Source organism: Zingiber officinale, chromosome 5A (genome assembly GCF_018446385.1).
Source record: "Zingiber officinale cultivar Zhangliang chromosome 5A, Zo_v1.1, whole genome shotgun sequence".
NCBI classification, from domain to species: Eukaryota; Viridiplantae; Streptophyta; class Magnoliopsida; order Zingiberales; family Zingiberaceae; genus Zingiber; species Zingiber officinale.
Genome location: NC_055994.1, coordinates 20,834,597 through 20,845,952, shown reverse-complemented (window position 1 = coordinate 20,845,952; position 11,356 = coordinate 20,834,597). Strand labels below are relative to the sequence as shown.

General features: G+C 37.0%; 1 protein-coding gene across 2 annotated transcripts; it reads right to left on the bottom strand.

Annotated features, from left to right (window-relative positions):
- Window positions 1-663: 663 nt before the first annotated feature.
- On the bottom strand, window positions 664-6,505 carry LOC121980289 (dynamin-like protein ARC5). Of its 2 annotated transcripts, XM_042532270.1 has the most exons (17): window positions 5,978-6,502; window positions 5,228-5,392; window positions 4,675-4,797; window positions 4,301-4,522; window positions 3,762-3,895; window positions 3,574-3,666; window positions 3,387-3,450; window positions 3,250-3,298; window positions 3,042-3,124; window positions 2,769-2,926; window positions 2,624-2,684; window positions 2,215-2,277; window positions 2,049-2,149; window positions 1,783-1,840; window positions 1,403-1,705; window positions 1,112-1,276; window positions 664-1,034 (listed from the first exon to the last, which is right to left on the bottom strand). In XM_042532270.1, exons 1-17 carry the CDS (start codon window positions 6,386-6,388, stop codon window positions 969-971), a joined length of 2,319 nt encoding a protein of 772 aa, XP_042388204.1. In that variant the 5' UTR covers window positions 6,389-6,502; the 3' UTR covers window positions 664-968. The 2 variants fall into 2 exon arrangements, with proteins under 2 accessions (XP_042388204.1, XP_042388205.1); XM_042532271.1 differs by lacking the exons at window positions 664-1,034; window positions 1,112-1,276 and having other exon boundaries at window positions 1,578-1,721; window positions 5,978-6,505.
- Between the last annotated feature and the right edge of the window lie 4,851 nt (window positions 6,506-11,356).

Sequence of the window (11,356 nt, the reverse complement as noted above, 5' to 3'; positions counted from 1 at the left end):
TGGATGAACTGGATCCCACCTGTTAAACAGATGGGATCCAATTCATCCAACCAATGAATGAACAAGGATCCAGGGGTGGTCCAGGGATCCTGGACCACAGGATCCCTACCCCATGTCGTACAAAGTTATCTCAATAAATACGTGCATACAAAATTTCAAATGTATTCATCTAATTTGATTGTATTTCAATAAAAATAATCTTTGATTTCCTCCAATAACTTAGTTTTAAAAAGTCTTGGACTTTAATTTTGCCTAAAAATATTAATAATTTTGTTAACTATTTTGTTTTAGCTATCTATCTATCTATTTATTGTACTCAATAATTTAGCTTATTTATCTAGAATATTGCACTCGACTTTCTTTTGTTGGATTTGCAAGATTAAAAACATAGTCCCATATTGTAAAATATATAGGAAAGATCATGGGTTTATAAAGAGAAAAGATATCTCCATTAGCATGAGACCTTTTGGGTAGAGTCCAAGAGCAAAAACCATGAGAGTTTAAGCCCAAAGTGGACAATATCATACAAATATGAAGATATCTAAATTCATTAAGATCCTACATCTTTTCTTCAGCAACAAATCTATCATGATAAATTCCTACATCTTTATCTTCTCAATACAATTATAAATTTCAATTCTCAAATAAATTTAGAGCTATACATTTGAAATAATAAAATTTTTAATACTATTTAATAGTAGAGTTTATGTAAATCCATAAGATCCCACGTTCAATATTACAGAAGCATTCTTAGGGGTACTACATGAAATGAAATGCTTCTAAATAAATGATACAAGATCTAATAGAGATCCTACAAAAGATTCAGCATCGATCTTTCTCCTCACAGAAAACAAGCACTGATCTAAAAAACAAATCTAAAAAAATTTACGTTATGTTCTTAGCACAGCGAGTTTGGTAGGAATACCTTTTGCATCACCAATATGATTTTGGCTGAAGGTTTCTAGTGGTCAGATACAGATGGAGGAGCTCAAATGCTCGTTCACTTCTCTGAACTTTCCCTTCAGCCTCTGCAACTGCAGGTTACGACCAATACATCTGAGTTAGTAAACAAGAAAGAAAGCAACTCACATGGCAGATTCGATGTCAATACCCGTTTTAGCTCAATCTCGGATTCACATCTACGTTGCCCAAGCAAGTGGCGCAGCTGAGTAATGTCGAAAATATGGTCCAAGTCATCTCCAAAGGCAGATTCCAGGTCTTCACGCAGAAGGGCTGGCAACTTGTCGACCACCGGCATGAGGAAAAAACAATTGAACTGCAGAAAGGGTGGAGAAATTGCCATTAGACTGCTTAGAAATGAAGTTTCAGTAGGTGATTGAACGACTGAGGTAATGCATGAAAGTAACACAAGACAAGATGGTAAAACAAGATACGCACAAACCTTTAATTCTGTGGATACAAGGAAGTGCTCTTTGATCCCATGGAAAATTTGGTATACCAAGGCATAAACAATTCTTTCAGATGAAGGAGCCAGTCTTCGGTTCCACAATGTGCTATCTAAAAGATCAGCAAGCCTTGTCTCTGCTGTCAAATTGTTAGGATTTGGATCTGTTTTCAATCTATCAATTTTACTGTCATTCAACCCCATATGTGGTTCCTGCTGAACACCTGATGTAGTAGAGCTAGTATTTAACTGCTCGGAGCCAGCAAATGAATCCAAGAAATGGCGTAATCCGGCACGATTCTGTAATTTGAACATTCTGAATATGGAAGAGTAGAATCCACTTATGATGTTAATGTTATAAGAAAGAATATACTAACCTTGTTATGAAGAGACCAGGTGACATAGCGCGTGGTGCTTACCAAGTCTTCCATACATCTTAATGCATACAGAACAAGAGAGTTGCATAAGTCTCTCAGCAAATACTAACAATGCAATTATTTGCTCAGTCATCTACTTGTCTAACAAGGCAGGGCATTTTAACTATGTTTCATGGACGAATTAAGGGTTATATGGCCTAAATGACACAGCATGATAGGATATTTGGTGACTAAATAAATATTTTCGAAAGTGCGAGCATAATTACTTATCACGGCATGATCGTTCAGTTGACTCAGCAAAATTGTTAAAGGCTGTCTCAACACGTCTCAGAAAAACTTCATGGCCACTTAGATATTCTCCGTCTTTCTGTTGAAACTCATAATTAATACTACGGTGTGTTATTGTCAGGCACAAGTCTAAAGTGAAACTACCTGAAGCAAATACATGGCGATCGGTAGCAGTCTCTTCAGTATATATAAAAGTCTGAAGCCCAACTGTAGGAAGAAAAAAAGTTGCCTATCAGATAAATTATACATACTAATACGTGGATTCAGCCAAATGTGAATATTCCAATGCAGATAATCATGTTGAGTGTGGAGAATTGTTTGCTCATCCCTGGACATGTAGAGAATGCAAGTTCATGTCATTATGTGGTTTTAATGTTGACCTAAAAGAAGATTGAGCCACTTTCAAATACAAGCAACCAGTTGAGAGGGGTTGTTACTCAAGGAGAAAGAGGAGGCTAGTTTCTCTTCTGGTCTGCCATCTACAATGGAACTCTGAAAGCAGGACTAAATACACAATGACAAAAAAGAACTCTAATGATACTCAAATAGGAACCTGATGAAGGAACGGCTCAAAGGTATCACGAGCTTTGGCAACAGCAATGACACAGGCCGTCCTAGAGCAACAAAAATTGATTAAACAAAGATACTTCATAAATCAACGAGATAACATAGCAAAGAAACAAAATAAATAAAAGAACCTAGAGTAGTTTGTTCCATCGTGAATATCTTCAACGCCACAAGCATTTACAATCTCCTCCCTGGTGATAGGAGGACACTTGACAGCTCCAACAATGAGACGGAATTCTGCCATGGCTCGATGATATTGTGCACCCCCGTAAAGACGCATCCCAGCATTCTGAGGAGATACCATTTGGATGACTAAGCCTACAGTTTTTTTTTTTTTTTTTTTTTTATTATACTGATGGTCAAGAAAAACTAGTATACAGTCTACATTATGGCAGAAGATTTACAGGCATCATCTTGTGTGGAAGCTGAATACCATCAGTTCCCGTGAATGTTCCACCAAGGGTCCTCTCATCCAGCAAAGTTTCTCCTGAAAATTCAACAGTTTTATTTTGCACTAGCAATTAGGCATTCTGGTTTCTAATCCAAAAAAAAAAAAAACGAGGAAAAAAAATGAAGTGAGGGACCTATGGAATTAAAAGATAATGAATATACCAAATTTATCAGGAGGAGCAACAACTGTGCCTTTCAATAGCAAAGATAACTGGGGGAAAAAATTCATGGATCAGCACAGCATTTAACCGTAAAACAAAATAGAAAAAACAAAACAACAGCTTGAATTGATGAGCAACCTTTGTCACAAAAGAATCATGGAATGCACGTCCCTTCTCCTTCAATTTCGTTTCATCCAAATTACTGTAAGAAAGGAAATAAGTAAAGAAAATGTCAAGTATCAAAAAGAAAATTCCAATCCCAATAATTTAAGTTCAGGAGAAAGAAAATGCAATTCACCATTTATCACAATCCACAAGCATTCACCTGAGTTCTTGGTTGATGTCTCGTAACTTCCTTGTAGTACTATGAAGTTCCTTCTCCAAAAGTGGGATAATCAGAGGAACACTATCCAAGTACCTTCGAGCATAATTTAAGACAGACACTGAAATAACAACCTGAGGTAATCCAAAAACAAGTCAACCTTAGAAAAAAAGACTGAACAATATTAGTACCTTTTCTGCAATAGCTCTTCCAAAAATGACCTAAGGCTACTAACACCTATTCTACTTCTTTCCTCTTTGGACAATGATCTGCCAAGCTTTTCTTCTAAAGAAGAAATGTCTTCTATTTCTCTCAAACAGATGGCCTAATTTCAAAAGAAAAACAACATGAATAAACAATAAATTTGAACCATAATGCCTATGAGGGAACTTAAACATTCTGTAAAAAATGGACAAGGCTTGGTTCCACCAACATTCCTGGCCATTTTTTTTTTTAAGTTTAGTCATGCTAACCAACAAAAGAAACATGGGCATGAAGTAACATAAAGACATGTAAATCTAATTCCAAACATGCAAGCATACCACATCGACCAGTTAATAAACATAGTTCAGGAGAAGATAGGCTATAAGATCATAGGAAGGAGTAAAAATATTCAACTTATGTACACTAAATCATAAAACAAAGAGGGAGAGACTATAAGATCGTAAGATCGTATATAATTAAGATTTATGAAACATCAGTGAATTAGGAAGTATAAAGGAAACAGAACTTTTCTGAACTCCTCATTGGAACGATACACAGCATCATTCTGAGAGCCAACTCTCCCGGAGGGCACAGAAGTGAAGAAGGGTGAACCACCCAACAAAAAACCATCCAATGTACAAGCGGGTGGTCTAAGAAAAACTTCAACATCTGAGGCCCGTGCAAACTGTGGAATTTTAGTGTCCAGCTTGGTGGATACTATTACTGTCCTTGAAAGCTCAGGATCAACCTGCATATCACAGAAACAAGAGAACATATTTACTTAGATGCATCTAATCTATACCAAAATTCATATTACCTGAAAAGTGATAGATAATTACACCCTACTAAAACAAAGTAAAGCAAAGTGAGAACAAGCTACTAAAAGATGATGGCACAAACTTGCATCACTATTCTACGTGTTGTGGCATTACTCCAATCACTACAATCTTCAAGGCATAAGATGATGAACTCTTCATGCTGCATTTTAGCTCGCACAAGTGATTCTACTGCACGAGCTTGTCCCTGCAAATATTTTTCACATCAAAGGTAAGCAAACGAAAGTTAGCCAACATTACTAAGCCAAAAGAAATCTCAAGCCTACAAAATCCCAAACATCTTGGACCTTTTTGAAGGAACTATTAGCTAAGTAATTTTTTTAGCTAATCAAGCTCAAAGCTAGTTAAAATTCCAATCAGAGTCAACACACTAGAAAGGAACAGCAACTTTTATAGGACAATTTCTTGCTGAATTATACCAGTCAACAACTTTTATCTGTGCAAGGAATAGCGACATTGGGAAAGCGAGGTGTCTCATCGACATCATATCATAAACAGAATCAATTTCTGTTAAACATACACACTAAGTAAATTGACAACTCAAGTGAGCGAGGATACTTATGAATTAAAACTGTTGAATGAGTAAAATAAGAAAATAAAATACAAAATAAGTATACCTGCAAGATTCGGTTTCTTCGACCTGGAGCAGGAATTATTAGACCTGGCGTATCAATAATAGTAAGATTTGGGCAGTTCTTGTACTCGACCCTTATAATGATTTCTTTCTCTGAGAACTGACAAGGATCGCTCTCCAGCCTCATGTTTTCTGCTTCAATGAAGGCCTACGAGGAAGCAAAAGATGCCCACGAAACAAAATAACCAGAGGGTACTGGCTAGCTTAGTTATTAAGGACCTTGAAAGTTATTGCCAAGATCTTGAATTTATAAAATCCATTTTCATCCAAATGTGAAGTATTTGAGGGGTCTCGTTACCTATCTTCTTTTAGAGAGAAAAAAAACAGGTTATCGAAAATCTAGCCATATTTCCTACAAGATATGCTCTCACTAGTTGTTATATCTGAATTCCATGCGTCTGTTTCTAACAGTAAATTTGCATTACATTGGGCACAATTTAATAATCAATAATACTAAAACACAACTAATTATAGGATAAATAGATGAATAAAATTTACCTCCAAGGCAAACATGAGAATTTTTACTAATATCCGAAGCACAATGTTAGGCGGTCCAGAAGCACTAGAACAAGTACATAATGCTACGACCTTTTGGGGGAAAAAACTAAAAAATAAAAATGCAATTTTTGATGATTACGAAAACTCGCAAGAAAAACCGAAACGTCAACGAATTCTCAGATGTAGGAAAAATAGGGAAAATATGGACGGATGTACCAACTACTATGGGAAGCACCTGGATCTCCGGGAGAGACATGCGACCACTGACGGAGGGGTCAGCATCGAAGACGAGGCGGCAAACGGGAACAACGCAAGAAGGGTTGTACTTCATATGGAGCGTGATAGGACGGCGGGTTTTGGTGCCGCCGCCAACGTGGTTGAACTGGAAACCCATGAGGGCCTCCACGAGGGCGCTCTTTCCATCCGTCTGATGCCCCACCACCATCACCGCCGGCGCATCGAAGGGCGTCTCGAGGTCCTGAGCCAGCCCGTGCAGCTCGTTATACGCCTCGTAGAGCTTTCCATGCGACGCCGACGAGGATACCTCCTCCTCCTCGCTGCCCTCTTCCTCCTTCCCAACCGCCTCTGGCGCCAGTTCGCGTCCTCCAGCATCGCACCACTCGGCGACTGCGGCGGCCTTCTTCATGGCTCCCGATGGGAATGGGACTGACTGAGGAAGGCGGAGGAGCAGCGGCTCAACCAAGCGGGCGGTGACTGGTAGAGATTCGAATCAGATATCCAGATCCACATCCATTTGGGCAATTTGAAAAAGGTTCCGATCCGACGAAAGAGTTGGTAACGTGTCATGAGGCCATTTGTGAAGTTTGCGAATCGAGTGGATTGGGCTGCCGATGGAGCCAATCCTTATGCAGATGTTTCGTGTTTGACAACACCTCCACACAATTGGAAAGGTTGGTTTTTCTCTATTTGTTTTTTTTTTTGGGAGTAAGACATATATTTAATTGACATGAGATATCTTATGCTCGATTAATTTTAGGATTACTTACTCATATCTATGAAAATTTCCTATCAACTATTAGGAGGATGTATTTTATACCAGATTATTATTGATAATCTTAATTATTTATTAAATTATTTAACCTCATTTAGTTCAGATAATAATAGATGATTTTTCAATAATGAAACGTATCACCATATTAGTAAAAGAGCTAAAAGTCTCAAATTTGATTACCTCAAAATTAATAGATTTTGTATGATTTCAAAGATTAACCAAAAAAAAAAAAATTCAACGATGACCCCACGTGACTCGCCCCAGGTGAAGGAGCAGATGTCTTCGCCCCCATGCTAATTATCTTCGTGTTAGTTCTTGTAAAAATCTAAGCTTCATGAATTCTAAAATATAAAGAACTCACGTATAGGAAATATAAAAACAAGAAGATCTAGTTTCATCAATTAAACGTGACATAAAAAAGTAAATACATAAATATAATGATAAAGAATCTGATTGAAGAGTCATGTCTTTGTCCTTTAGTATCGTCTATGTTAGGATGTATACTAAAAGTCTAGCTTTTGGTATAAACATTTATTTAGAAATAAGAATCACATTAGTCAAATGTCTACATTTATGATAAATGTAGTTGTTCAATTAATTTATATTGTAGATAACATAGTGTGTGGTGTCACACACAGAGGATCATGTTATCAGTACATTATAAATTATAAACAGTAGCTCACGACCAAGATGGAAAGGAACAAATCATTGGAAGGTCGTAGTGTAATTAGGTATTAGTTTATCTTAACTATATAATTACACTAGTACACTTAGAGTGTATTGAGTAGGACCATTTGAGGTCGTTTCTTTTTATACTGACTTTATAAAGGAACAAAGACCTCAGTTATTATGGAAGTGTGTGCTCTTAATCCTAATATAATAACAAGCACATATATTTGATATTTATTTCTTTAATTTATCAATGGGTGAGATTTAGTTCGATAAATCAATAAGCCCGATAAGTTGGGAAATGATATCACTTATAATGTGTGTTGTTGATTATAGAAGGAAACTGTGTCATAGTGATCTAGGTTGATAATGCCCCAAGAGGAGCTCATAAGGATTGTCATGTTAAACCCTGCAGGTGGACTTAGTCCGACATGACGATAAGGTTGAGTGGTACTACTCTTGGACTAAGATATTAATTAAATGAGTTGTCAGTAACTCACTTAATTAGTGGACATTCGACATCTTAAACACAGGGAGACTAACACACTCATAATAAGAAGAAGCCCAAAATGTAATTTGGGATTGGTGCGGTAGTTTAATAATAGTTCTCTAGTGGAATGAATTATTATTGATAAAATTAAGTTGTGTGTTCGGGGTGAACACGGGATGCTTAATTTTATCGGGAGACCAAAACCAATTTCTCCTCTCGGTCCCTATCGTAGCCTCTTAATTATAGAGTACTATACCCACCTATACCCACCTTCTTACTCATCCTATAGGGGTCGGCCAAGCTAGCTTGGAGACCAAGCTAGGGCCGGCCATGACTTGGTTCATGGGTGAATTCATGTGGCCGGCCCTAGCTTGAACTCAAGCTTAGGTGGCCGGCCCTATTAAAATAAAAAGGAATTTTAATTTTAAAATTTTTCTTATGTGGATAACATGATTTAAAAGAGAGTTTAAAAATTTAAATCTTTCCTTTTATAAGATTCTACAAAAGATTAAGAGAAGAGCTAAATCTCTTTCCTTATTTGTAGATTAAAAGGTTGATTTTAATTTTGGTAAAACCTTTCCTTTTAATCATGTTCATGATTTAAAAGAAAGTTTTAAAATTAAAAATTCTCTTTTATTAGTTTCTACAAAAGATTAAGAAAAGATTTGATATCTTTCCTTATTTGTAGATTGAAAGGAGATTTTAATTTTTAGAGATAACTTTCCTTTTTGGAAATTATCCACATGTTTAAAAGAAAGATTTTAATTTATAAAATTTTCTTTTTATTAACCAATCATGAAGGGATAAAAATTATTGGAGAAATTTTTATAAAATTTTGGAAACAAATTAGGAAGTTTTAATTCTTAATTAAAACTTTCCTTGTTTTGGGGAGAAAGTGACCGACCAAATAATTTGGAAAAAGAAAATTAATTTTTAATTAATTAATTATTCTTTTTCATGGCAAAGGAATTAAGGAAGTTTTTATTTAAATTTCCTTATTTGCCAAGGCCAAGGATTATAAAAGAGGGGATAGAGGTGCCTTCAAAAATACACAACAACCTCTATTCTTTTTCTCCCTCTTTTCCTTGGTGGTGTGGCCGGCTCTTCTTTCTTCTCTTCTTCTTCTCTTTGTGGCCGAACCTCTTCATGCTCTTGGAGTTTTAATTGGTGGCCGGATTCTAGCTTGGAGAAGAAGAAGAGAAAGCTTGCATCCCTTGGAGCTTGGTTGGTGGAAAAAGTTCTTCATCCTTTAGAGGTTTTGTGCTTGGTCGAAACTTGAAGGAAGGAGAAGAAGGTGCTAGGTAGTTCTCGTCTCGGAAGATCGTTGCCCACACAACGTCCGAGATTAGAAGAGGAAGACGGTAGAAGATCAAGAGGTGATTACTCACAAAGAAAGGTATAACTAATAATTATTTTCCGCATCATGTTAGTTTTATTTCTTTGTAAAAATACCAAATACAAGAGACATGCGATTCTAGTTTTTCGAATTAGTTTTCGAAGTTGTGTTCTTTTGTTTTTTCTTTTCCTTGTGATTTGATTGTTCTTAGCAGTTAACCTAGGGTTACTATGGGAAGGTTAAATATTTAATTTCCTTAAAAGGCTTTGTCTAGTCGGTGGTGGTTGCTCCCATATACAAGAAGGCCAAGTGCCTCGCCATGTAGTACTGGAAGTTGATTTTGGAAATAGATATTTAATTGTCTTTGTGACCTAGGTGATTTGGATCGAACGTGTTAAGTTCCGCAGGAGATCCAAGTCTAAACCTAAAAGAACAAATAAGTTAAACTTAGGATCAAACGTGTTAAGTTCCACAGGCGATCCAAGTTTAATTTAAAAGAACACATGGTAGCTAGGAAAAGGTTCAGACCTTTGTACAAAATTTTTGTACAGTGAAACTGTTAGGCTTTCCGAGTAGCAACCACTAATTGGTATCAGAGCTAGGGTTTTGCCTCTGTGTATTTGGTATTAGTTTAATTATGCACATGTCATACATAATTTAGGCAGGATAATAGTAGGATGTGCTAACTTTGTGGATGCAGGATCCAACTATTATGACTTATAGATATTGTGTGTATGATTAGACCCTTGGACATGTTAAGGGCATTTTATTGTGTGTGCATATTGTATTATAAAATACAGCAGGAGTTGTATTTAGTTTTATTAGGATTTTTTTTTTGATCTAGATACATGTACATTCCTTTGAGAAATATAGGATCGAAAAATGTAAAATTCTATTTATGTCGCAGATCGAATCTTGTAAGGCGTGGAACCTTTTGAGGACCAGAGGCGCAGCAGAACAAGGAGCAAGATGGATGCGACAACTAGACCCGGTGGCGGTGGCCAAAGATGGCAGCAGCTAGGGTTGGCGACACACGGAGGACAACAATAGATAAAAGCCTTAATAGTTGAAAATTAGTTTTTCTATTTATTGCTTTTTATGTTGTGCTGTGTGTGCTTGTTAGTATGCATGTTAAGTAGGCTAGCATAGTCAAAATTCCTCACTTTAAATAACTAAGTGGGAGAGGCATTTATTTTAATAAATTCCACGGTCTCCATTACTAGTTTATAAGTGATGCAAACAAACTTGCGCGTTGGCTCTGAGTGCCTTCCTCCATATCGGATGAGTTTGTTTGTGGATCACTAGATCAAACTTCCATTTAGGATGACTATAGGAAATTAATTAAGAGCGTGTGATCTTCTCCATCGGAAGGGGCATAATCTTATTAATGGACTTAGTGTCAAGTAATGGTATACACTTAGGCACGTCTAATAGTATCCTCCCCAACGGAGTCACTACTATTATTTGTGTGACCGAAGAAAACCAACTATTAATTTGTCAAATAAATAGGTTGACAAAATAATAAAATTAAAAACCCCTCTTACAAATGTTTGATTTTGTATACGCCCACACTATAGTGGCATACAAAATTCACGGTGTTTGAGGTAATTTTATTTGTCATAAAGATTTATTGACAAGATAATTAATGGGTAAACCTTGTTGGTGCAGGAAGCATCCGACGATCGAACCTAAGTTTTGATAATGGCAAAGGGATTCAAAGTTAAGATTCTATGTTATCTAACATGTTGAATGAGTATGTCAGGAAAGTCCTAACTGCGGTTAAGCAGGTGAAAACCCTAGGGGGTGGTAATCCTAGGTCCTAGGGGGTGGTAACCTTAGGTGGAGAAAAGTCCTAGCTGCGGTTAGGCAAAGGGAAAACCCTAGGGGGTGGTAACCCTAGGTCATAGGAGGTGGTAACCCTATGCGGAAAGTCTTGGCAGGTCGATGGCTTCAGGCAAAAATCCTAGGGGGTGGTAACCCTAGGTGGAAAGTCCTGGTGTCGCGAACCAGGTGAAAGTCTGGACTAGCCGGGAAGCGGATGTCCAGTAGAAAGTCCGGAAGTATCGAGTGCTGAGCAAAAGTCCAGTCGATCTGGAAATCTTGAGTG

Coding starts and splice junctions, on each gene's coding strand:
- LOC121980289 (XM_042532270.1), bottom strand. CDS start 6,388: ATGAAGAAGGCCGCCGCAGTCGCCGAGTGGTGCGATGCTGGAGGACGC. Junction 4,523..4,674: donor CACGTAGAATAGTGATGCAA/GTTTGTGCCATC, acceptor TGTGATATGCAG/GTTGATCCTGAGCTTTCAAG. Junction 3,299..3,386: donor ATGATTCTTTTGTGACAAAG/GTTGCTCATCAA, acceptor TTTTTCCCCCAG/TTATCTTTGCTATTGAAAGG.